Source organism: Larus michahellis, chromosome 6 (assembly GCF_964199755.1).
Source record: "Larus michahellis chromosome 6, bLarMic1.1, whole genome shotgun sequence".
Taxonomy (NCBI): Eukaryota; Metazoa; Chordata; class Aves; order Charadriiformes; family Laridae; genus Larus; species Larus michahellis.
The window spans coordinates 49,577,691-49,605,409 of NC_133901.1; the positions used below are offsets into that span (position 1 = coordinate 49,577,691).

Consider the following 27,719-nt stretch of genomic DNA (forward strand, 5'->3'; position numbering starts at 1 on the left):
CCTCTTCATCATGATTTTTTTTTTCTTCCCCCTGCTCTCCTCAAGTTCTGTACTGGTCCTTCCTAAATATTTTTATAGGCTAACTGTTTATCTAATTTAGGCACATTTTTTTACTCATACAGGTTAGTACCACTGAGCATACGTGAGGTATTAAGACTGATGAAGTTCAATAGTAATAATCACAATTGATCATAATGTTCTGATTTACTTTCTGTATGATTATTAAGAGTACTTTCAGCAAATCCATTCACAGTAATATACACAAAATCAGTTTTCTGTTTAAGATAATAATGAATAACTATCCACTTTCATTAGCTCATGTAACAAACATGATTTTGACAAAATGAGACACCAAAATGATGAGACTGGTAAGAAGTCAATTCAAAGCATATGCCTCAGCAGTACTCTTCCGCATCAAGAAAACATTTAGCAGAATTAATTGGTTCTTGGGTTCCCCCTCATGCATTTCCTTGACCATTAATGGAGGATGCTGCCCTGTGCACTGCCAGGCGGCTCAGGCCTATGAAATCTCTTGTCTCAGGAAGGCACAGGATTAACCTTAGCCTGAGTTCCCTGTAAGAAACTGGGTATTCACAAATCCACGTCTATTCTTTGCACTATTGAGAATCTAAGACAAGTAAGAAAAAGCTCAGTACAAAGACGTTCAGATTCAGTTGTACATGGAAGTGTTTAAAGTTTAAGAGGACTCTGTGGATCAGAGGTCACAACTTGTTCTTACTATCAATTGATTATGCCTCAAGTGGTTAAGATGTTCTATAACTTAACAGTATTTGTCAGTGTCATATACACTTGGTAATGTGTATATAACACACATATACTCTAAGTTTGTGCAATTTCACTTTGTTTGATTCAGAACACAAACAGTGCACTTTTCAACATGGCCAAACTGTATTTGCTGGCTCCACAAAACTAGTCAGAGGATTAACAGTCTACCCAGAACTGTACCACCAGTTGTAAAGGTTTAGAAACAAAAACCGAGTTCAAGTTTTACTTTCACACGCTCCCCCAAACTGTCGTTTCTCAGGGTAACTTCAGTATCTGACACCTTTTCAAACTTTCCAGTATACTAAACTTCTGAATTTTCCTAATCAGCGTCATCTTCTGAATACAGTAGTCTAGCATACCATCCCATTCACTTCAATTGGAAAAGCCTATTTAATAAAACCTTCTAAATAAAAGACAGAACGCTTGCTAGCCAGAACTTCAAAGCATACTAAAAAGGGAAAGGAAAGACAGACAATTCTTAAAAATGTGACAGTATGTGGAGACACATTTTAACAAGAAATCCAGAAATATTCAGGTATGTTTGATTTTTCAATGGGTTACACTGAAATTATTCCCTGCATAAACTGTGAAAGCCTTTTTACTTCTTTCCCAGCACTGCCACCTCTCCATTATCTACTTTATTATACAAGTACTCATGCTCCAGTTGGTCTCTAAATAAATCATCCTCCCGTAAGTAAGAGAAACTAGTTCCATTCTTAAATTATGAAATTTAGATCAATTTTCTGGCACTTTAAATCAATGTAACTAATGGTCCAATTTCAAATCAATTTGATGCATGTAATTTACAATAAGCATGCACGTCCCTCCTCTGAAAGGCTAACAAATGAATTTTACAACGACCTCACCATGATTACCATAGGAATTTAAATAAGTTAAGAACACTCAGCTATAAGGTTTAAAAAAACAAAACAAAACAAGAAAACCCAAGACATGCCTCCACCTACAAAACCCCTTAAAACTTAACCCACAAGCAGTACCTAAAAGGTCAAAGAGCTGCTCTTCACCACAGTGATCCAAACGTTCTATCAATCCCCTCTCGTCCACAGAAGTAGGTCAGCTTTTCATGCTTGGACTATTGACAATTTCATACATGTTGGTACATTTTCCAGAAGAATATAGCTGATTTCTCTCTCAACAGTGATACAATAACAATACTCACCAGAAATTCAAGCTCACTGGTAACTCAAGATACAGTAGACATACAAAACAAGCAAAACCATTTTCAGGATGAGGAATACAGTCGTCCAAAAAGTTTTAAATCCTATACACCAGAGAATCAGGCCTCAGTCCAAAAGCTCAAGTCTAACCTCAAAACAGAAGACACAAAACCAAGCCCAAAGAAACAGGTTAGGAGTCTACCAGTACTAGAAATCTGAAGATGATTTAACAGGCTTCACAGTACGTAAATAGAAAATAAAAACTAAACATCCGAGAAGACAGTAGATGCCTCATCTAACAACTTCCTCCTCCCCTCTGTTCAAACTCACATCACTTTCTCTCATGTATGTCAAGAGTTCAGAGGGTTGCAATTCCCAAAGAAGGCTGCTTATTTCACTCACAACTTGGGTGGTACAAACACAGAACTATTGCATTTCTTTCTTTTGCTACTCCCATCAGCAGTTTTTTTTTCCACGTTCCACTGCTATTTAGTATCTATGAACTTTGTTTTACTTAGTTGATTTTGCAAGCAGCAATTACTCTGACATCTAAACAGCACAAATGAAATTAAAAATACAACTGATACCAAAAAAACCTGCAGTGATATTAAAGTCTCTGTAGAAACAGTTTGTGCTATTGCTGCCATGGCACGTAAGCCTGAAATCGCCATTACATGTGCTGTTTTTAAAAATACGTTCTGCAAAGATAACTCTTTTTCAGTCACTTTAGTGATAGGCAGCCTTGTTCTCCAATTATTAAAGGCAGCACTCTCCAGTTAAAGGCAGGAAAACCTCATTAAATAGTAAAAATGCAAATACAAAACAATATAAGAATATATGGACCGTTTGAATTAAAGTACAATCCTCTCCATAGCTGTAGGCAGACACAGATAATCCAGACTGGACACAGAATATACTCTCTACAGACCAAAATCCACAGCAGGACACCTTCCTGCTAATGTTAGCCTGAACTGCATCCTATGAAAAGCAACAAAATATCAGGTTTGCCATAGATAGAGTGGAGGAGGTGGGAAAAAATTTACTATCAACGATCGACATAAAAATGGTAGAGAAATAAGGTATTAAAAGTGTCTTAAGCTCTTGCGATATTAAGAAATGTATTAGATGACCTCAGGGACTCTACCATGTCCCAGAACACACAAGAAAGTGAAAACCAGAACAGCACTGCACTTGAAAGTTCTTGTGTATCTCATTCCACACCCAGTGAGCCATTTATACAACTTCAGTTCATGAATGAGACATGCCTGACAGACACAGACTGTATTTTAATACCACTAGAACCACAGCACGCTTTGCCCCAAATCCTGGTGCATTACCATTACCTCCAACTAGTCTAAGAGATGAATACGCAAAGCCAAGTTATGCACATGAAGGGAAAGTCTCTCCCAGTTACTGCAGGCAGACAAAATCCTAAAGGATCGGAGGAATGCAACAAAAAAATATAATTCAAACATAAAATTGAACATAAGCTAACATCCATCAGCACATCCTAAAACTTTCCCCTAAGACCGGTGAACCGATACTGTTCACTTCCAGGAAAAAATAGGTACACTCTCAACTGAACCTTAAAGGCTAAAAGTAAAACTTATCTTGAACTGCAGAAAGGGGAGCAACCAGCTATTACTACTCCAAACTCCAGATTATGAAGAGCAAGCTTTTTGTAAAATTTTGGAAACATCCGAAACAAACAAACAAGCATGACTAGCAGCCAGTACACGCGCTCCACTTTAGCCCTGATTTTTCTCTTATCTTTGAATCCTACAACAGTGGTTATTTTTTTTCCAAGAACAGCGGTGAACTCTTCCCCATGTCTTCACTTGCTTATTCTTCAAAGAAGATAAAAGCTTCCTATATACATTAACCACTTTGAGCTCAGCAGTAGCAGTCCCATATTTGAGAGGTTTAACAATGCCATCATAACTATGCAGGTAGCTCGATGGATAGTGCATTGCCCCAAGAAATCCTAGGTCTAAAAGTAATCTCAAACTTGTATATATGGAGCCAATGGTAGAGCCAGACAATTAGCTGGTTTTAGGAGTAGGCATGCACTGTACAGGTATGTCAGGGCATCTGTCAGACTAGCTTTTGCCTCTTCCCATAGCCTGAGCTCATAGCAGTTGGGGCAGGCAAGGTATGCTCCTGGAGCATGCTTTCTTTTTTGTTTTTCCCAAAAAGAATTCAGTTCATGTGCTCAGAGATCGCTCTACAATGGGAAGCCAAGTGGAGACAGTTGGAAGATTCAATTCAAAAATAGAAGAAATACAAACTAGACACTAACATAAATGCATCTACGGAACACAGTATTTCAATCTGCCCAGACAGCATCCAGATTAGCTAAGGGTCTTTTCCTCAAAGGCCAATTTCCTAAAAATGCAGCAGAGTTATTTATAACATCCATTTTCTCAACTAGTATTCCTTGTATGTAAATCTGATGAGTCAGTTTAATTAAGCACTCTTCATTTACGTATTAACACTGACTGGCTTAGATAAAATACAGTCTACTCAAATCAGAAAAGTGGCATTTATATGAACAGGGCTGTAGTAACCAACTGTATTACAGGTAGCATTATACCTCAGACAATCACGATACTCTCTTCTCCCAAAAATGCAGACATAATCTCACCTTCCCACTGCAAAGTACACAGAGGAGATAAGGCTATATCAGGGACTGTCTCCAAGGCACATTACTTGGAGTAAGTTGCCACTCTGCCAGTACCAGAAAGTTAGGCTAACAGCACTTTGCACCCTTTAAGCGCAAGCCCATACAGCCTCATTCTGAACCTATATGTGTATGATGCAAGAGCAGGAAGAAAAAGGAAGTCCATAAAATGAATGCTTCTTTCCGCTAAGAGAAACTGAAACACCAAGCACAATTTGGGAAACAGTAAATATACTCCTTAGGTTAACAGAAATTTGCATATCAACATATAATACACTAAAAATAGTCATTTTAGATTGTTTAGATATACATATAACACTTACTTGCAAACACTTCAAGATAAACACCAGTTTGAAGTCTGCACTTAATATGATCAAATGTTCTTCATTAGGATCAAAGTTCATCCAATTCAACAAAGTCGTTTTAAATAATGCCAAGTACTCAGAGACAAGTCATGATGTAATATGAGAAATTTACATACTGTGTTCCCTCTCATTGCGGCTTGGGGGTTTAATGCAAAATTTAACATCTGCATATGCTTTCCCCTGCCCCAGTTTATTAAGGACTTAACAAGGCAAAATAATTTGTTTCATAATCATCAAGATACCGCTTGCAGGATTTTCATTCCTTCATCCAACCAGCTTGCCAGTTTCAGCATGCTTCCTTTTAGATCAATTTCATGTCTTCAGCTCCCAGATTGGTTTAATCTTGGTTTGCTTCTCTTTTATACTAAAAATCACTCTCCAACACTCAGCTTTTTCTCCTTCTCAGGATAGATGTAGGTTGTTGTCACGTCTGGGACAACATCTCTGACGTTGAAGTTTTTACACCAGAAGAAGAGGATGGCACATGAGGGAAGCTGTCTCTGGCAGAACTCCAAGGTTTTCACACTCCTCTTCTACTTGTGCATGTCTCTCCCCACAGGGAAAGGCAGAGCTCCCAGACAGGAGCCAGGCATAGCATGCCTGAAATGGGACAACTCCAGCAGCCCATCTTTCAGAAAGAGTGGAACAACAGGGTAACAAATGAAAGCCTGCTTACAGATTTAACTCAACTGTGATACAGAGAATAGATGAAGAAGAATCCAGGATATATTAAAAAAAAAAAAAAAGACATCAGAGGAGCAGTATAAAAGGCCACAGTTTTTCCTCTCCATAAAACGCACTTATAAAGGATTCTCACTCTTACAAGATAGAGAGTTTGAACTGTATCCCAAGACACAAGGGAGAGCAAAGAGGTAACATGGGGAACTAATGCCTAACCCTTAGTTCTAATTGCTTTTACATAAGGGAATGGATCAAGAAAAAAACAAAGAGAAAATTGGGAAAGAAAGGTTAAAAATCAATTGAAATTGGAAGAAACTTCTAATAATCAGAGAAGATTCATGAAGCTCCAACTAAGAAGATACTGGACCCAGAAACACGAGGCCTGAACAGATGGTATCTTTAAAGAATTCTCTTTATTTACCAAATGAAGCTGGATGCTCTGAAACAATATCTGTTTTACAAAATCTATCACGACTACTGTACATTATAAATTTAAAAAAAGACATATGCTACTACTACATCTTGGTTGTTGAACACCCTATCTATATTCACAATCACACTGACTAAAACATGAGTTTGTGATGTGTTACCCCATTACAGTCAGAAAATGAATCTCTAGTAATAAGAATTTAAGTGAGACAGACCTATGACATACTGAACATGAGAATTCCATGTGGGAATGTATCTAGGATTTCATACTGCTTCAAACAAGTGATAATTCTGCTTAGCTATTTCTTACAGAAGCCAGAGGGCATAGCAGCAGTCACATAATAGAACATAATCACTCTTTCGCATGCAGACCCAATAGTCAAGAAGAAAAAAAAACAACCCTGAAAAACTGAAGTGTATTGGAATCATCTACCTAGCTACAGTGGTTCATAAATTTAATTTCAATTACTGAAACTTTTTTGTATGGACCATTCATTTTTGGTTCTATCATATAACATGAAGAATTTGAAAAAAAAACATATCTAGAGTTACATAATGTCAGCTTTTTCCCCCCCCATTAAATGACAAATTATTTTATAGTGACCCTACATAAAGATGTAAACCGAAGTATGATCAAAGTCTGTTCCACCCAAATAGGCATGATGCTGCTGGGAGAAAATGTCTGAGTTCTACCCACCTTTCCCTCCATGGGACTCTTTATCAAGCCACTAACTTGCTTGAAACCTGAAGTAACTTACTATCCTACATATTTTTGCTGCCCTGTCAAATATGGTTATGATATTGCCCACTGAGCTTAAGAACTATTAGAAGACAGATACAGGATCGCTCATTTGGTAAATGAGATAGGCTACAAAAACACAGGATGGTGTCTTGCCAAATCTCATAATTTCTTCTGAAGTCAAGACTGACGGTAGCAATAGTTTTCTTAGTTTCTAGGGATTTTTTTTCCTTCCTCTCCTCTCCCAGACCTCTTAAAAAAATCCACTCCAATTGCTCCGGACAGATTGAAACACGTGAAAGAAAATGGAAGAGGGAGAGAGAGCAAGCACAAAAAAATAAATTCATTTTTAAACCAGCTTATAGGAAAATTGGAGTACGTTTCCATTTGTTCATAGCATATTCAGAGATGAATTTCAAAAATTTCTACAGCCATTTTAACTCTCAAAATCTCTAGCTTATTAAACTGCAATTTTTAAAAGAAGGTGCACCTTTTCAAGTAGTTATTTACTTCTTGAAATGCAAATTTTTAAGAAGAATTCATTTTCTCCACCCTCAAAAAACATGAAGGGCTTTCAAAAGCTGATTTACCTTCTCATTTATACAAGGTAATGCAGTAGATTTGCATAAGACAGTCAAAACCTTTTTTTTTTGTAATGTAATAGGTAGCTAACTACGTAACCCCTGCCGTTTTAAAAGACAGTCCCCTTGTTAGGAAACTGTTCAAAGTGACAATTTCAGTAACTCAGCATCTCTTTCTGGATAATTAGATGTATTATGAATATGCAGATTTCACTAAGCTGATTGGCTCAAATAGAGCCCATTCCTCAAGAACATCACCTTCCACAAAAACAACTGTATTACCAAGCAGCAGGCTCTCATCCAAACTTGTATTAAACCTTCATCTGCAAAGCTCAAACACAGATCACACCAGACAGAACTACCCTTGCCTAACCTTTGTGAAAGTACAGACTAAGGATGACTGTTTTCCCATTGGTACTGTGACCTGTACACACAGGATTTTCTTGCAGCAGATCTTAACAAAATCTTTGGGGAGGACAGGGGTGGAGATTTCATGCCATCCACATTATCACAGAATGCAAGTTAAATAACATAACGACAGCACCATCCAGTGGCAATACCTTCCCTTTAAGAAGTTCATCACGCTAGCGATCCTGCTGGAACAACTGTAAAAGACCGAAGTAGGGTATTTCCACTTCTCATCAGTTTTTTGAGCAGCCAGCATCCTGAGAATATAGGGGTCTTGGTGGGAAACACAGTACTAGCAAAGAGTGTGAAAGAGCAACTGTGCATACAAATAATTGTGCAAAACCAACACTGAACTTCAAGTATCAAATACAAGATTCTGCAACTTGAAATATTTACAAGATCTGTAATGCAAGATTATTCTAATGTTGAAATACTACTAATATATTCACTGATGGTTGAAAATGCTTTTTTCCTATACTAGGCATAATATTAGGATAATACTAGGCAGCTTCTTACCGCTTTTTCAGTAAAAATGATGCAGTGTCTTCTCAGTATATACTTTTAAAAATAAAATAAAAAAATGAAAACACCGCACTCCCACCACCAAAAAAACCCCTAAACAATGGTTCTCTGTGTATTTTAGGCCTGCTCATTCCTCCCTCTATTTTTTTAATTACTATTCAGTTAAGTTTCTCCCTTCTATTAATTTGATTGATGTCTTATTTCCTCAGAAAATACAATATTTTATGTTTTCACGTACCAGAATGGTGAACTCTACTCATGGCAAGCACCTGTGGCAAAGCCAAAAGAAATTACAAAAGAAAATAAAGGAAAAAAGCCTATTGTACAGTAATTGCCATCTGCAGTAACCACTATGACAGGAATAGAGAAAGAAAGAGCTGATTTTAAAGGCATTTGCAGGGTGTTTATCTCAGAGTAAAGACAATAAATAACAGAGTCATACAGTTTAATAGTTCGGTGTCCAACCCTTGACACAGGCACATCCTTTCAACTTAGGAAAGGCTCCCATAAATTATATCAACCACCAACACATGTATTTGGACAATTATGATGGCAGGATTTTCTCTTCGTTGTGAAGTGTGATGTTCACACACTGGGACATTTTTAAAAAGTTGCTGTTTGAAAACATTCCCATAGCTGCTGCTGGGGATTATAACCCAAGCGCGCGCGCACACACACATCCCTTTTCTTTTCCCAGAATTTTTTTCCCCCCAGAAATTTTTTCAGAATTCAGAAATTTGTGCAGACTGCGCCAACAGAAGGGAATGGTAGGCTTATTCACTGTTGAATACAGACATGTTTCACTGTTGCTGAATGCTAGAAATGTTAGCTGAAGAGATCACTTGTTTTAGAAGTTGAGTTCAGAGGCATTAGAGTAGCCCATCTCAGCTTTCACCAAATCTGTAAGATAACTTGTCACTTCAGTTTAAAAGCACAGCATTAACTACTGTAGTTGCATATCTTGATTAACTATTCACTTCTAACTTAAAGCACTCAACACACTTTTGTACTAACATTGAGTGTCACAGAATAACTTTTCCAATACAGTGGAAGGCTGTGATTCTATCTTCCTATCTTTGATAGACCAAAACAAGACCTGCAAACATCCTCCTGACCTAAATCTAGGACAAGCAGGATAGGAGAATGTGTGTATATTCGGTTTTGTTTATGCAGATATTAGAAATTAATAACTGAAATGAATTAATGCCCTTATATTCTCACCATCTGCAGCTCTACTGTCACTCGCCTCACAATCAGAGCCAGCTACATCAGTTAAAGAGACAAGGCCAGGCCACTTGTACGGGGAGCAGGGTGCTTAAGATGCTTAACTGGCACAGGGAGTTTATCTCCATCACCTCCCACAGGCTCCTGCACCAGCCTGAATAATGCATATGGGTTTCAGCTGCTCAGCAGAGACACTGGCATCTGCAGCTGCAACTGCACCAGCTGACTCATGTGACCAGAAGGTACCACTGAATCCCTTGCAGCAGCTGCGCTCCATCTGTGATCACTGGTTTGGGGACAGAAGCTGCAGTGTGTGTCAGTTGCTGTTCCCACTCCTTGTAAAGCAAGGTCAGCTGATGGTACAGGCAGTACGGTATTCGGGCAGCAGACCCCCTTCAGAAGCAGCAGATGGCTCAGTGGTTAAGGCACACAGCTTCTGAATTTGCATCCAGTTTCCCATGCAATTTGGAGCCAACTACGTTCCCTGTTTGCTTTGGCCACAAATCCATAAAATTACAGTCTTATCTAACAGAAAGCTGTAAGAACAAATCAATTTAAATGTCTGAGTCACCCATATACAATGATTTCTGAGCTATATAAGTATGTAGATCAGAAGATGAGATATTTCCTGGCAAGTCTTCAAGGCTATTCATGATCAGTAAGAAAGCAAGTCAGCTTTACACTAAAACACATACTTATCTCTCTGCAAACATAAAACCCCATAGCCATACTAGACATATATACTTACACAGTTAAGCAGGAGCTTCTAGATGTCCTCATTTACTCAAACAGTCAACTTTAAGTGATCTCTTCCATCACACTACTATAATGGCTTAAGTATCAATATTTTCCCTCAGACAACAAGCTACTCTGCCTGCACTACATCTTTGCCTGCAGGGGTGCACAGGTGCGCAGAACCTTACCCTAGCAAATATATATCCACATTCTCATTGCATATGGCCTCGTCCTGCCAATCCTGCACTATTCTGGCTCCCAAGTTTAGAACCATAGCCATTTTTTCCCATACCATTCCTATGCATTCTGTAATCCATCCAACTCCCTCTTTGCTGTTCTATCTCTGCTGTTTAATTGACTTACAGGTATCAGTTCTGTGTTTCATCCTGCAAGCCCTCTGCCACTTCGTGCTCTTACAGCAGATTTCATGCAAACTGTAATGAAACAGAACTGCCAAATTTTGTACCACGATTTCTCCTAACAGGAAGGCTCATCCATAAAACCTGCTTCAGAAGTACAAAGAACTGTTCTTCATAAATAAGTTACATGCACCTTTGCTCACTCCAATTTGAAAATTATGGCATCACGGCTCACTCCAGTTATGAAAATTTATGGTCTCCTGTTTACCATGAGGCAAACAAGAATGATCCACTCCCAACACCACCACAAACTAGCAGCCATTCCAAAACAACACTTTTCAATTCTCTGAAGCCACATTAGAAATTTAAGTCACAAAGAAACACTTTCGGGAATTAAACATGCAACATTATTTTGTTGTTGTTTTATGTAATGTATCCAGAGGACTTCTGAGAGTCAGTTATCTGAATTATTTAAAGTATCCGACTCTCTTTTCCTGAATTCATTCATTTGGGGAAGGGGAGGGGTGAGGGGTGTGGGGGGGGAAGGGGAGGGAAAAGTCAACCATGTTTGAATAGAGGTTAATTAGTAGTACAGTTACTCTTCAACTTAAAAAATTAAATCCTAAACATATGAAGTAATAGATGCTGTACATGTAAGCCTTTTTATTAGTCTTGTTTCTTAATTAATCTGAATGTTAATAACCAACTAATTTTTAGTTCTAAAGCATACCAAACAGCATCTCCAAAGTGACAGGAAAATTAAAATTTAAGATAAATATTTATGACTCCAATACCACTAGTCAGAATACTGCACTCTATCAGCTTTGAGTTTGTTAAATGTGTTTTAATTTGATGCCTTCGGAATTCCACACTATATATGGCAAGGCCACAGCTGGAAGACTGCACCCCATTTTTGGCAACACACTTCATGAAGTACCTAAAACAATTGGAGGGAAGCCAGAGGAAAGCAGTGAAACTGGGAAGAAGTTGAGATGATGTGAGCTGCAGGAAGAGAAGTATCCTGCATTCTCCAGCCTACAGATGAGAAAAAAAGGACAGACTTGAGAACACAAAAATAAAAACAATAGGAAGGGAATAATCTGTCTTCTGTATCAGTGGAGAACAGGACAGCTAGCAGAACTGAACTGTATTCAGAGCAGATTAAAGCTTCGGTTTAGTGTGGGGAGGGAGAACTTTTCAGTGGGAATGAAGCAGCACTCCAATACAGATTATGCAGTAAGATTGCACTGCCTCCACATGACATCTTATTATTTCCAAAGATCTTTAGAAGAGGCTAGGCAAATATCTGCCAGGAATGACAAAGATGTATCTCTAGCTGGATTAGGGGAATGAAACTAAACGATCTCTTGAGGTCTCTTTCTAAAGTTCTATGAAAGGAAAGGCAATTAATGGACAGCTACTAAATTATTTTCACACAAGCCATTTAATCTGCTCTGATAGATGATCACCTCCTTTAAAAGAGCAGAATCCACTATACTAAGCACTAATTGGTACTCTTGGGGTTAAGCTTAACCCAGTAAAGACTGAATGGACAACAGAGACTTACCTATTCTTTCAGTTTCTGATAAAATATACAGCTTATTATTTTTTATTTGGGGTGCTCACATCTGTGAACAAAGATAGTTTTAAAGCTAAATTTAATGAAGAGAGTGATTGTTGCGTTAGCAGCTTTGGAAATGGAATATCTGATGTAATCGTGCCTTTTTTACAATAGCATAACAAGCAGGACATCAGTTGAATTTCTCTGGCAATTCATTTCTAAATAGTTTCACTGAAAAATATTTTAAATGAGAAAATTGAAGTCCCAGCAGAGGAAAAATATATACCATGTTATTCACCGAAAAGCACGCAAGTGTCCAAAACCAGCAGGATTATACAACAATACATCTCGTTACCTGATTATTTAGGAAAAACAATGGCATTATATCCTGATTATGTCTCTTATGGAATTATGAGGAAACAATAAATTACATATTTTATACATTTAAACAGAACCACATACACCAGTGCATCAAACAATAAATTCTATTTTTAAAATTCTAAGACTTCACAAAAGCTTGAAGCTATTCAAAAATCAAATGAAAGACATCTTCATTTTAAAATTCAGTTATAGCATATCTTCTGTTACAGTAGATTTTTTCATTGAAATGCAAAACTACTGAAAGCTTAAATTCCCCGTCCTCTCTTACAACTATCCAAAAAATTGAGTATAAACTAAATTATGAATACTTTTACTTTCTTTTGCATTGTCCAGCCTTTAGATAATCGTACCAGCAACACATGCAAATGACTTTAAAGCACATCACTACATCACCAGTAACAAAACAACAAAAAAAACCCCACAAACACAAAACAAAACTGAATTTAGAGAAGAAATAATTAAACTGTCATTTTGGGGTTCACAACTTTGTCTATTATAACATAACCTTTTAACATAGTAATCTGAATAGCAAATACATTTGTGGTTGCATTACAAAAAACACCCCACTATCTGCTTGCTGTGCTCCGGTGCATCTTATCTCAAGCTCAAACTGTGCGCACACATGATGCATTTTACATCTTTTACTGTAGTCTTCAATTGATTGCCGTAAAGCTAGCTACTACATAAAGCACCACCTTGTGGCAAAACGAGTACTGATTGCATGTCCCTTTTCTAAGGCTTTCAAGATTGCCACAATTTCAACAGCTTTGATGCATATTTCATTAAAATCTGAACAAAAACAGAACTAAAAAAAAAAGATCTGCCAAGAGAAGATTTTTCTGGAGATTTTCCTTCACACGCACAACATTTATGAAATTAAAGAAATTAATGTAATTTAATGAAATGGCCATGCAGGTATTAAATTTTTTCCTGCATCTCGTGCTGTCTCCAAAGGACTGTGAGCAAAATACAACATGTAAGAACTACAATAAAAGAATGGCATAACCATGTTAAGTTAAACATTTTCTATCTCTCAGATTACTTCAAGCTGCAAGATAGACTACAAGAGTTGCGTAACTAACTCTGTAACTAACAGAGCAACTATCTCTGACAGCTTAAGCCCATGCCACAGCAATATCCTTATTTACATTCTCTAAGAGACACTAAGACAGACGGCGTATCTTCCAAGTGAGTAAAATAACCAAATACTCATTTCTAAATTTTAGAAAATCTCAAGTTCAGTGCTACATGGCATAATACATAAAAGCTAATACTCTAAAGACAGATTTTGCCAATTCTAAATTGTCCATTTCAGTGCAACGAAGATGCAGACAGCTACCTTAGCTAAGAAATAGCAATCCTAAAAAATTTTGGATGTTCTGCATCTTAGGATTGCATCTTATAATAAGTAGGCACCCCATTCTCTCTCCGAAAGAAATAAAATAGCAGAAATATGCAGCACTATGGAAAAATCAGTCTGCCTCTTCAAAACTCAGTCTTCGAATTCGTCAGTGGTTGCGCACAGTCATGTCACTACTGTATTAGCACCGTACTTTGTGCATACCTGGACTCGACACAAAATACAGTTAACGCCATTCTTCACACCATTTTTTAATTTGTTGTAAAATAAGAAAAGTGTCAGAAGTGGTGAGGGAAAAGTCTCCTTTTGGACAATCATGCCTCACTGACTGCAAACTTGCACAGACTGAAACATGAACCCCAGGGGAACAAGAGGGTGCAACTATTTCATGCTGTTGGTGAAGCCTTTGCTATGAACACTCAGTGAGTAGCAACCTGAAACCCTATACAGCAGTTCTGAATGCTTGAACCTTCCAAATCCGGGCATTCAATTCGGTGCTGTGGGCTACCTGCTCAGTTTGCGCTTTAGGGTGATTTCAAGAATAGACAGCAAAAGCAAAATGCACTTCCTTGCTTTAAACAAAGTATGTAGAGTACATACTAAGTAATGGTAATTACTATCAGAAAGAGCAATAGAGTGCTAACTCATCTCATTAGCTCACTACGTTGAAGAGCCAGGTAGGTTGATGCCAATCCATCTATTCCTGCATAAATTTCCAGAGTAGAAGAAATGGTTATGACAGATCAATTTAACTCAATAACCTGTACTGAGAGAGCTCCTGAAAGCTGTCAAATTTGAGCTGGAATTACAGTTTGGAATATTCCAAAACATCTTTCCGTTGCAGGACCTTTTGATATACCTGCTGTACCACTTATAATATGATAGTGATAATCAAAGTAGATGACACAGGTACTTGGAAAACATCTCTTGAAGGTACGAAAAGAAAAATTAATATACGAGATTAAATCACATAAGAGCAAGGCTATAAAAGAACAATAAATCTGACACTAGGAACTTCCATAAATTGATTTAAGCAAATTAAGTTTCAATCCTTTAGAAGCTGTTTTCAGACCTTTCATTTTTAGGTTCTAATGTGTCTCACACACAAAATATTTTGGATTCTCCATTGGCTTTCATATCCTTCCTTCTCTTTTGTGTCCAGCTCTCCTTCTTCCCACTACCATGGAAGTGCTACATCACACAACGGTCTCGGATAAGCAGCTCAGACTATAAAAACCAAGTTCCCCAGAGGAACCCCAGATCTGCCACCTATAGCTATTATCAGAAGTTTTCTTCTATTTTATATCAAATAAACACTGTATCATATAAGAACGAATCAACATTCATTTCCAAGAGCTGCTTAACAATAAAGAATACTCTAACAGAGCCTATAAAGCTACACAGCAATGTTTTGCTTTAATATACTATACACACAAAATAACAGAGGCAGAATGCTTAATTACAATACTGTATTGATACATGAGCAAAATTTAAAAATATTGATCCAGTGTTTATTACCCTGTGTAAGTAACCTGCAGACTACTTACTTCATATTATCAATAGCAGGATGCAAAATGAAATTATACAACGTAATTAACACTTTCAATTTTTCATTTTTAATTTAAGCAGATGTAAAGACTGTCTCCATCAAAGAAAGAAGAAGCATTTCTTCTATAATTTAGTTCTTAATTTTTGGAAATTTTATGCAGAATTCTCTGTTATCAAGAATTTCATGAGATGATTTGTGTAACTCTAATTTGCATTGGTGCTGCATTCAAAAGAACTGGGTAGGGGGTGGGCTGGCAGAGAACTAAAGGGAGAAACAGAGGGAGGAATCTGTAATAGAAATTCTGTAGCAAGCCATAAATCATTCTTTTTATATATGTGAGTCAAGCCTTTATATATACCACAGAAGTGATAAAATAATTCTAGAGAAATCAAACTGCAATTTAAAGTAATTTCTACAGAGGGAGCCAACAACCTAAAGAACAGGATTAACAACGTGAATTCCAGATCAACGCAGAGCTCTTCCCAACTATCCACCTCTTTCATTACATTTACATGTTTTGCAAATACCGACAGCACATCATCGAGATTCTCACTCCACAGAATTCCCAAGCATTTAGGAAAAGTTTAGAATCATAGATTAGTCTGGGTTGGAAGGGACCTTTAAAGGTCTTCTAGTCCAACTTCCCCTGCAATAAGCAGGAACATCTTCAACTAGATCAGGTTGCTCAGAGACCCATCCAACCTGACCTTGAATGTTTCCAGGGATGGAGCATCTACGCCCTCTCTGGGCAACACACCAGTGTTTCACCACCCTCATTGTAAAAAATTTCTTCCTTCTATCTAGTCTAAATCTTCCCTCTTTTAGTTTAAAGCCATTACCCCTCTCCTATTGCAACAGGCCCTGCTAAAGAGTTTGTCCCCGTCTTTCCTATAGGCTCCCTTTAAGTACTGAAAGGCCACAATAAGGTCTCCCCAGAGCCTTCTCTTCTCTAGGATGAACAACCCCAACTCTCTCAGCCTGTTGTGGTGGTAGTGCTCCAGCCTATGGAGAGGTGCTCCAGCCCTCTGATCATCTTTGTAGCCCACGTCTAGACTCGCTCCAACAGGTCCATATCCTCCTTATGCTGGGTGTCCCAGAGCTGGACACAGTACTCCAGGTGGGGTCTCACCAGAGCAGAGTAGAGGGTTGGAATCACCTCCCTCAACCTGTTGGCCACCCTTCTTTTGATGCAGCCCAGGATACAGCTGGCTTTCTGGACTGCAAGCGCACATTGCTCGGTCATGTCCAGCTTTTCATCCACCAGTACCCCCAAGTCTTTCTCAGCAGGGCTGCTTCAACCCCTTCATCCCCCAGCCTGTATTGACACTGGGGGTTGCCCCTACCCATGTTCAGGACGCCACATTTGGTCTTGTTGAACCTCCTGAGATTCCCACAGGCCCACTTCTCGAGCCTGTCTAGGCCCCTCTGGATGGCATCCCGTCCCTCAGGCACATCAACTTGACTTGGTGTTGTCCACAAACTTCCTGAGGGTGCACTCAATCTCACTGTCCATGTCATTGATGAAGACATTGAACAGTATTGGTCCCATTACAGACCCCTGAGGAAATGGGGTGTACTTGAAGTGCTTGATTACATGTCACAGAACAGTGTCAATACACAACAGAATTTATATTTCATCTGGGAGAAGGTGACAAGTTAAGAGACTGATCATTCTAGATTACTATTTATTCATTAAAAACAGTAGTTTAGAAGTTTCAATTTGTAGCAATTGTAAAAATATTAGATTTTGTAAAAACGAGTATCAGTTACACAGTAAACATTTTTATTGAAGTTTTCATGCAAATCTCCACACCAGGAAACAGGCCAGTATGATAGCTTGATCTAAAAAAATGAGGAGGAAATCTAAAATAAAATTCTGTAAGGTTGAGAGTTGGTAAGCTTTTTCATAAAAGCTGGGCACCTTTCTATTGCCATAACAGTTTTCCACACTGCTTCATGGACAAGTCACGTTTCATATTATATATTAATCCACTCAAATGTAATTACAAGTGAGGTATATTCCTTAAAGTAACTCAACAGCTTTGACAGACATCTGCGACAGGTTCATGCATCGCCCCAGCCATACCAATCACCTATGCTGTCAGCATATGTTGAGTAGGACAACAAAAGATTTAACGCTTAGTATTTCTGGTATTTTAATGTCTCTTCCCCCAGAAACAATTTTCTACCCTCTTTTATAGGTTCTGGGGGGAACAGAGTGGATAAAAAACAAAGGTATTTTAGAGAGAAAACACACCAATAGGACACTGAATCCTAAAAGTGATACAGAAAGGATTTTTTGAAAGTGTTATTGAAGATAAGCTACACCCTCTAGTGGCATAAAATACTGTAGCTTGGTTGTTTCCAACAGCATTAGACAGGCAGTTGCACCCCTTTATGTCCTCAGCATTCATGCCTCTCTCACTGCATGTTGAGCCACCAGTGAGGCATGGCTGCCTAGTAAATGGGTTTGGGTCCCTCAGCTTTTGCACTTAAGTGTTGTGATAGTGATTTACACACGGTAACCCCTCCAAATACAAGGAAACTCCACTACAACATTCCCACAAAGAGGTTCGAATCCCTTTCGCATCCTCTAGCTTTCTAACATACCCGGACTACTTCTAAACTCTTACTGTAAATTTCTCTACTCTTTCACAAGCAGCATGCAGGCCATCTGTAAAACCCCAAACAGACCTACTATGTCTCCAAGATTCATCCTCCCAATACTTCCTTATATACATATATACACACACTCACTTACACCTTGGCTAAGCAAAACTAGAAACCACAAAACCCCTAGATGTTACAGATAATTCAAAACTGCATCAGTCATCCAAATAGCTGTTCTCAAGCTTAAGAGTCCCTCTGTCCTTGGTTCACTTTCACTACGAAAAAGTATTCATATAGCAAGTATGCAGCTAAGAATGAAATACCCAAATAAATTCTTCTCAGCAAACTTGCAGAGCAACACATCTGCCCTACATTCTGACTGCAACATATCAAACAGCTGACTGAAGAGAAAGGAAGCTTGTATTTATCTTCTTCCTCTTTATCAATTCATGGCCTTTATCTCTGCAAAAAGACGTATTATGAAAGCAGAGGTAGCTCTGGGGCACAAAATGGGTGCCACATTTCCTACTTTCTCCTTCAACTAACTTCCAAAAAAAAAAAAAAGAATTGTTTTGTTACAGCCGAAACTGCTTAAACAAAACAGTTTATAAAATTGTACAACCAGCAGTCAAAGCTGTATTAAAACAAGTGTCCTCAGGCATTGCTTACAGACTTGGTGGTACCACTAAGCTCTGAACAATGCTTTTAAGACTCACAATTAATATATTTTAGGTGCCTATTCATACAAGCTAGTCAAGCTACCAAGACTTTGCTGCAGCCCATATTTTAGTAAAAGAGACTATTACTAAAAAACACCAACACCTCTCCTAACACTACTCCACACAGTGAAAATGGACTCTGTATTGGGCAGTGGGTAAACAAATCATCCACTTTAATATCTACTTAAAGTTTCTACTTTAATATCAACACAACTTAGATCATATCGCATCACTTGCTGCAGCTAGCTTAAATTTATTCTTCTCAAAAACTTTTGATGTGGAACCATAGGAAAAAAAATCAGCACAGACAACCACACACACGGGCACACGCACACACACAAGTCTATACTTGGTTAATATGGCCTTCAGTTAAAGTCATTTAGTCCAATTCTGAGAACTAAAAATGGGAGCAACTCTTGTAAAAGGGCTATACAAATGGTCATGAGAAATACTTCCATTTTTCTCTGAGTTGCTATTTATTTATTTATTGTTCTCAGAAGGGGAAAAACATACGCAACATTAAGGCCTCACCAACCTTATTACATCCAAGTTTCCCCAGCAGTCTTGCAGGATGGAATTTTTTTTCCTCTCCTCAAAATTATGGGTGATTAGTTGGGTTGGAGGTGGTGAGAAACATCTCCAGGATATCCCTTCAGGCACAAATGCATGCTTACCCTGTAAAGCACCTGTGCAAACTGAAGATACTACTGTTCCCCCATATTTGTTATTCTTGCTGCAGAATAACAAACTCACCAGCAAAACCAAGTATGATTGCTCATCTGATTTGCTATAACACTGGCATGCTTGGCTCGATCATCATTTCAGATGGTTTGAACTAATCTGCTAATTTTACATGGAAGCAGGCTAAGGAACCTCCACACATTCCACTCCCTGGCTGAGCTGCAGGACAGTGACCTCTACCTTGTGTGCATTCAGAAATTGATTGGGGCAGGGAGAACAGACATTTCCATCTGAATTCTGAAAATAATGTATATATGCACTAACTTACAACTTTAGTGCTAACAAATTCCTTTAAGATAAAAAAGTATACCCTAATGAAAAGATACAATTTTAAAAGGTTGCTACAGTCCAAGTGAACTGGAAGCAGGAAAAAAAAAAGTGATCTTTCATACCTTAGCTCTTAAAATAGAAGTTAAGTATGATGCCATGCCTGTAAACCAACTCTAGTCTGTCCTAGTGGCTGTACTTCTCTCTCTAGATAACTAAGATTCAAGGACAACAGGATCAAGCCAAGTCAGGGTGTAGCTGGCCCAATTACTTTTGGAGATAAGGCATTCATTACTGAACAAAATTTACATTTTTATGAACAATAGCTACATAGAAGCTATTTCTAAGAAACTGCAGGACATCTGACGGTCAGAAAAATCATTGTGGTACTATTAGATGAAGAATGCCAAAAAAAAAGTCTTCCTTACTAGGTAAGTCAATATAAAAGCTGCTGACATTCCAAGACTAGAAGATAAAATATTTTAAGTGAAGGGATTTTTGCACTGAACGGGAATATGAAGAGTCTAACTTTGTTTGTATTTGACTTAAAAACATTAGGACAGATTCAGGAGAACACCTTGGTTGTAAGGGCACTGAACCTAAGAATAAGTTTATAATCAAATCAGTGACAACTACCCTAGTGTTGTCTTGCACCGTTCCCTAGAATTGGCATTTCTTTTATACTAAAGCCTACCTAAGTATCAGAAAACAATAGTTCAGTATTTAACAACTAAACTGTAAGTTAGGTCAGAGAATTTAGCTTGAAGGACTGAAAGTGCTCTGAGGCTCAACACTGTTCAATCTGTTCTATACCGTACAGTTAACGTGGTCCGAAAAGAAGAGCACGCAGCATATTAGAAAAGTTCCAAAGGTCTGTCCTGAAACAACGTGACTCTGACCTATGAGAGTTTTTCCCTGCTCAAGTATCCAGCGACATTCAAGATGCCAAGGTCAATCGCAAAAGCATGTTCAAACTCTTTCATTACAGCCAACAGCATATAAATCATCTCAGGAGCTACTGTAGTGATAACAATGAAAAACCGAAGAAAGGTTTCTGTTGCAGCAGATTCATGTAGAAGTTCTGTTTTACTGAATTTTCTTTATTTAATTAAAGGAGTGCAACCCTCCATTTAAGAAGTGACTATGCTGTGAACATATCAGTAACCAATATGCAATTAAGTAATATGCAACATACTTAAAATAAAAAGCTCAATCAGGATTTTAGTATGTTTGAAGTACTTCAAATGAAATACCTCACATGAAAAGGTTCAGTTTAATCAGTATCTATTGTGCAAATAAAGCTTGTGTACACAGTACAACTTGTACTGTCCAAAATACAGACCTGTATGTCATTTAACTTGAGTTTAACCCCTCAACATGCTAATACTTTTAATACTTCTAGTTAGTTATACCTTTTAAAATGGTCTAACACATTTAATGGGTTAATCATAATTATGCTATCCACAACTGCTCTGTCATTAGAGAGAGCACTCTACATAAAACCAGCCTTATCTACTGATCAAAGGCAACTGCTGTTGCCTCTTTTGCCTGAAGCTCAAGCAGTTTTAATGTCACAGGTACATTACCATGACATACAAATCTAAGCTAAATGTCTCTCTCCATCCTCTGAAACAACATGAAAATTTCATTTGGCTAGTAATTCAATCACTAAGGCTTTTAGCAAATAATTCTTTTTCCAAAGGTATTAAATCTTCATTACCAGAATACATTTTTACTGTTTGAAATCTACAATCTTAATGAGAAACATACAAATGTTTAACATGGCAAAAATCTGACAGCTATAAGTATTAATTCATTTGAAACAGCTGCCTCATCTTACACATGGATAAACTGCTTAAAGCTTTTGGAGGTACAATGAAATGATGCAAAACAATGCTAGTGCAATAATGAAAACAGACAACTACATGCAAGAGCTGAAAGTTTAAAATCAAAAAGACAGAATGGCGTTTTTCTTATATCTAAGCATGAAGATGCACACAAAAGGGACCAAATTCACCGTTATCTCTATCCTGAAAGAAAGAAATGTGAAAGTAATCCTAAAAATCTGTATCTTATTTGGAACGATGACTTTTATGTAAATATTCCACTAGTCATCATGGAGAAGACAGTAAATAAAATTATGTAAGGGATGACAAGCGAAGCATTTTCTAAAGTCTTTTGTACCAACTATCTATCTTGAAAAAAAGCAGTTACATAATACAGATTTGAGGGATGGTAAAGATGACATTCACATAGAACGTTTTTCAGGCAGCTCATGGAGAACAGGGAGTGAATGATGCAAGAAGAAAACTGCAGGTCTGGCACCGAATATAGCTCTTCAGCAAGTGCTATTAATGTGCAGGAATTAAAACCAGCAGTAATGAGAGACACAATTACTTCACATAATGCTTTAAGAACAAGAGAATTTTTAAACTCAATTCTGAAATAAAAATAATTATAGTATTGCCTTTATGTAACCTGTATGCTTACACATACAAGTGAGCAGGAATGTTCCACTTGTGCCATTTTTATTTAGTGAGTACTCTTCTCCCATTTAATACAGTAACTATTCATTGAGTTAACCAATCATCACATAAAGCACACCAAGCTCTGCTAAGTTCCCTCCACTTTCAAAACATGTATACAGTTCAAAAGTCAGTAACTTGGAGAACTTCTGTACCTGTTTTAAAAGCTACCATAATTGAAGAAAAAAAAAAAAAAGAAAAAAGGTTTCAAAACCAGGCATACAAACTCAGAATCCCCCTCCCCTATATATAGATAATATGCAAACAATACCTACCAGTCTTTTTACTTTGCATTTTCCAAATATATATACATGTTTATGCACAGTACCTAGTATTTGCTTTTAACTCAATTGTAGAGCTTTTGTATTTTAGCACATAGTGTGCGAAAAATAAAGATTCTTTTGCATGAAAATAAAACGCTATCTAAAATCAGAATAAATTTTAACTTCGTGCTTCTTTGGTTTGGGCATGTCTTTAATGAAGGAGCAAAATAACTGAATATACTGTTATTGCAATGTTTGATTAAGCTTCCTATGGCTACTACTCCTGCAAGACAAGAGAATGATCCATTCAATGATGGATCACATTTCTCCCCCAGGAACAAGAGTTTTCAGGCTACAAAATCAGATTAGCCAAAACAAGCAAAATTTCAATGTAACTGACAGGGCACTGGTGGCTCTTCACTACGTTCCGCACCACAGCACAACTGTGTTGATGGGAATTTGTGAAGGTGGGAATGACCATGATATCACACCAGTAGGCAAATTAAAATAATGAGTCAACACTGAACCTGAAAAAACCCACAAACAAATCTTCCGTTTTGTTTATGCAAGATATAAACATTTAGCTTATACACAAACATACTGCTGGCAGGCAGTAGCTGTCAGTGTAACCACTGTCTCACCAAACATCAATTAGGGTAAGTACAGAGACATTTAAATTGCATGTATACCAACCGCGGTTAAGGAATTAATAAAAATAATGAAAAAAATCTTTTTTTGAAACAATTAGTTTTCAGAGAGGTTGTGTAGTTTACAGTAGAAAATACTGAGGAGCAGAAACTATTTATGAAAACACAAAAATTTTGCTTCAGGTCTTTAATAATACAATACATATATACATAGAAATGTAAATACATATAAATGTATGTATATCACCATAAAAGAGCTTACAGTTCTTTGTGCTTCTCCTCTGCCAAAATTTGGTCGTTTGGCTTCAGCCCATACCTTGAAAAAAAAACCCACAAAACAAAAAGTAGTTACTTCTTTGAGAATATAGCCATAAAATGTACTTTTTTAGTTTCAAACTGGCAAATTATTAAACTATGTAATACTTGTTGATTCAGGTACCTCAGGTATTGCAATGACAGCAGCAAAGTTGTCTAAAAAATTTATTACATGTTCATCAAAGTAAACTTAACATCACACAAAACCTTTGCTTTATATCACAGCTTCAAATAATATCAGATAGTCTGGCTTGCTATATATCGAAAAGCATTGCACTTCATACCATAAACTGTACATTGATCTTATAATTTGGATATGACAAAACGTGACAGTGAGGAATATAATATGAACACTGAAACTGGCTGTAGCGTTTCCCCCTGTAACAAGTAAAGCTATTATAATCAATACCAAAAAACATTCTATAGAAAAGTTATACTTTAGCAACAGGCTATTTGGGAAAATTTCTGCGTTCCATACAGGCAACCTCTGATGAAAATGAGAGCTTGAGAGAAAGCAGTGTCCTTTGCTAGCTTAAACTAACGGGCAATTTATTAGAATAGGTTGCCTACACTGTCTGAATTAGAGAGGAAAAAGGAACCCAGTCTTCCCCAGCAGAGGCTACTACTAGTCATGCTGCAGGCTGTACTGTCACTCACTATGGGAAACCTTTAAGAAGCGACCTCACTTTTGTTCTGCCGCAGAGCAAAATCTTTTGCCATCCCAAAATACTCCACAAATCTAACTGCTATGGTTTTCTGTGGGGTTTGTTTTTTTGGGGTTTGGGGGTTTTTTTGATTGGTTTGTAAGACAGTCATACTGTCTTACATACAGTAAGCAGCTAAACATCAAGTGTCCATTTGATAATTCTGCAAACAGCTAACTGCTCACACTGCAGAAGGCTGAGGGTTCCCACTGTCCCTTTGCCCTCTGCTTTTGTTCCTCGCTCCAGTCAACTGCAGAACCATAAATTACTCCTCCTGAGGAAAGATTCTGGTCACCAACCAACTATGATCAAGCTATCTTGCAAATTGTTTTTTTTTTTATTTCAAATAAACAGATAAAATGTGTGTTCTCTCTTCCTTACAGCTTTTTCTGATGATATTCTCTGAAACTTGTTTTTCCAGCATCCATTTAGAATGCAAGCATCAACCCCAGACACATTCTGAAGCTCACTCGTGCCGCATTCAAACATACAAGACACCAACTGACTGACCCATTTTTTGTGTTTACATATGCAGAGACTGCCTTAGGTTATTTGCCATAACATCATGCTGACTTGCATCCATTTATCCACTTGCTGCTAAATGCTTCATGGAGTTACTTTTAATCAGGATACAGTGAGGTCCATGCACATTCTCCTTCTAAATGCAGGGTTTGCATTTGACTCCTACAGCAAGCAGACTATAGTGTAACACACTGTTCAATAACAGATCTAGGTCACTTGGTTTAATTGACGAGTCTTGTTTTTAGTTCACCATCCTATCAGTCTTTAAGCCACAAATTTTAACTGTTGTGATCTTACATTTGCTTCCAAATCATTGTTTTCTGTAGTAAACGGCATCAGGCTCTTTTTCCTTAATGAAACAGGGTCTAGCCCAATACCAGTCTCTTCATAATGCTGCTAAACCTCCCTGATATCTCCATTTGTCATGTCTTAATAAGCATTTTATTGTATTGATGGCAAATATATAGTGGAGAAAAAGCAAAGAGCTACCAGGAAATTCTAAAAGGAACATCTTTCAGAAGTCAAAGGACACTAACTCTTCTTATGCAACTTACAATCTTACTTAAAATGAAATCAGGTCCTTTGTTAAAAGGATTTGCCTGTCATAGACAGATATACCCTTGGCTAATATGCAATCCATTTTGTAAATGGAGATAATTTTGCCCATTAAAAAAATAATATATATATACACATATAAAGTCACAACCATTCTTCATGAAAAATAACGCTGCCTGCTTTTCTCCTCTGAACAGAAATCAGATTTCTTCAGCTAGAACTGAACACAGTTTGTCTTTTGAGAAAATAGAAATAATATCTATACTTTTAAAGCTTCCAGATTCCTTGTTCCTTCACTTTTTTTTAAACTACAATCTAACCCCCAGCATTACTTAGAAGAAAAAAAAAAAACCAAATAAAACCCTTCACTACTAACTCAGACTATTAAGTCAGAAAGCACGTAACATAAAGGGAGTGCTGTTTAACAGATGTGTGATTTTGGGCTTGGGTACGTTACTGACATACCACAGAGGGGTGCGGGAGGGACACAGTTGCTACCCCTGAGGTTTGCAGAATGGTTCCTTTGGTGAAAACTTTAGCTTACCTAATCTTTTTCACCACCACCATCTTCTTTCACCAAGAAAGAATATTTAAAATATTCTTTCTTGACCCCTAAAGATATTGTTTTGATAGCAACTTGTCAAAGAATATTTCCCACAAAGGGACATGCTTGTAGAGTTCAAAGTTTTATTAGTACTTTATGCATTAAGACAGGATGCATATTATATTTCATACACAGCTGCTGAAGTATTTAATAAATTTAAATGTGCAACTAGCACAGTGAAGAACTTACATAATATTTCCCAACATGTGTTTTGTAGGCAAGATTGATAAGCACCAGTTGGCTCTTCCTAACTGACGAAGGTTAGATTTCAGAGAATTTCTCTAAAAAGCATTTTAGGAGCCAAGGATACTAGATGAAAAATCAAAGCTAAAGCTATGCAGTATTAAAATTTAAAGAAAGTTAGGACATTTAAAACCATCTAAGCAACCAGAACAATATAGCATACACATTTACATACCCGGTGTTAAACTAGTAAGTAGAAGAGAAACAAATATGCTACGGAAGTGGGCAGCAGAACTGAAGGGACCACAACTTCACTGTTTTCTATTTTTTGCCCTGTTAAATTCAAAGTTCAACACATCCTCGCACATTGAACAATGATTACTCTTTTCAACTATCCAGTGCCAAAATGTGATACAGTTTCAAAATGCTGATAGTCTCTTCAACACTGCTCGAGATCCTATTTCAAAAAAGGGACCTAGGAATAAAAATATGCAAGAGTCTACAGCAAGACCAAAGGTAAATGTCAAAACAAACTGTAGTACATCTAAACAATGATACACTTAAACACTTTGATATGTCCTTCACAGACATTTAGCCTACTGGAAGAGTAGCCAGTGTTCCAGCCACCCCCTTTGACACAGCAGCTGTACACAGCCACGAAGGAGGACAGATGAAGTGCCCCAGCTGCAGCAGTTTCACGCTGCCCAGTTGCCCATTTCCACCCAAGCACTGCAGTTGCCGGCCCGCATCTGCACACCCCAGCCTGGCAGCATCGCAGCGGACGGCTTCAGACAGGCTGATTGTACCTTGGGTAAAACTTCCACCTTTGGAAGACAGCACCTTTCTCTCCAAACTTAGGTCCTCATGGAATTTCTTAAGCCACAAGGTTCTTGGTCTAACCTCTAGATGTCATCATATCATAGTCACTCCAACATCCCCTATTCTGATCAAAGCTCAAGTGACCCGACTGCAGATGGCTAACACCCATTCTCTAATCACAGTTTAAATGAAAAGTTTCACACTGCTTTATATTACTCTTTTCAGTGTTGAGATAATTTTTTAAATGGTATTCTTTCCAACCCGGTTACAAAAAGGCCTATTTAACTTATTTAGGCATTTAACTTACCAGGACAAATGAGCAATCTAAGAAACAAAGCCCCACCTCCAATTCACACTCTGGAAAAGCATTTCTCCGTCCTTTGACTACAGTGGGGCACAGAGATGTAGGATCACCAAATAAGCCTACCGTGCAAGGTGATTTGAATGCCTCCCATTAGTCCCTAACTCTGTAACTTCAGAACATTAACAAACTGGGGATATACTTCATTGAGAAAAAATGCTGAAATAATTGAATTGTAATTATCAAGGATGTTTTCTACTTCCCAAGACAAAGTTTTCCTGAACCTCTCAATCTTTTCTCATTTGTTTACTGTAACCAATAACACTACTAGACTCAGATCTGAACTTCATGATATTTTCTTCCTTCTTAACTGATACGTTTCCAGAACCAGATTTTATGTACATGC

General features: G+C 37.6%; 1 protein-coding gene across 2 annotated transcripts in view; it reads right to left on the bottom strand.

The window, feature by feature from the left end:
* ADK (adenosine kinase) overlaps positions 1–27,719 on the bottom strand; it is a 298,671-nt gene that overhangs the window by 235,470 nt on the left and 35,482 nt on the right. For both annotated transcript variants that reach the window (XM_074590930.1, XM_074590931.1), the window contains exon 3: positions 23,573–23,626. In XM_074590930.1, coding sequence (XP_074447031.1) covers positions 23,573–23,626 — 54 coding nt within the window. The remainder of the gene's footprint in view (positions 1–23,572; positions 23,627–27,719) is intronic.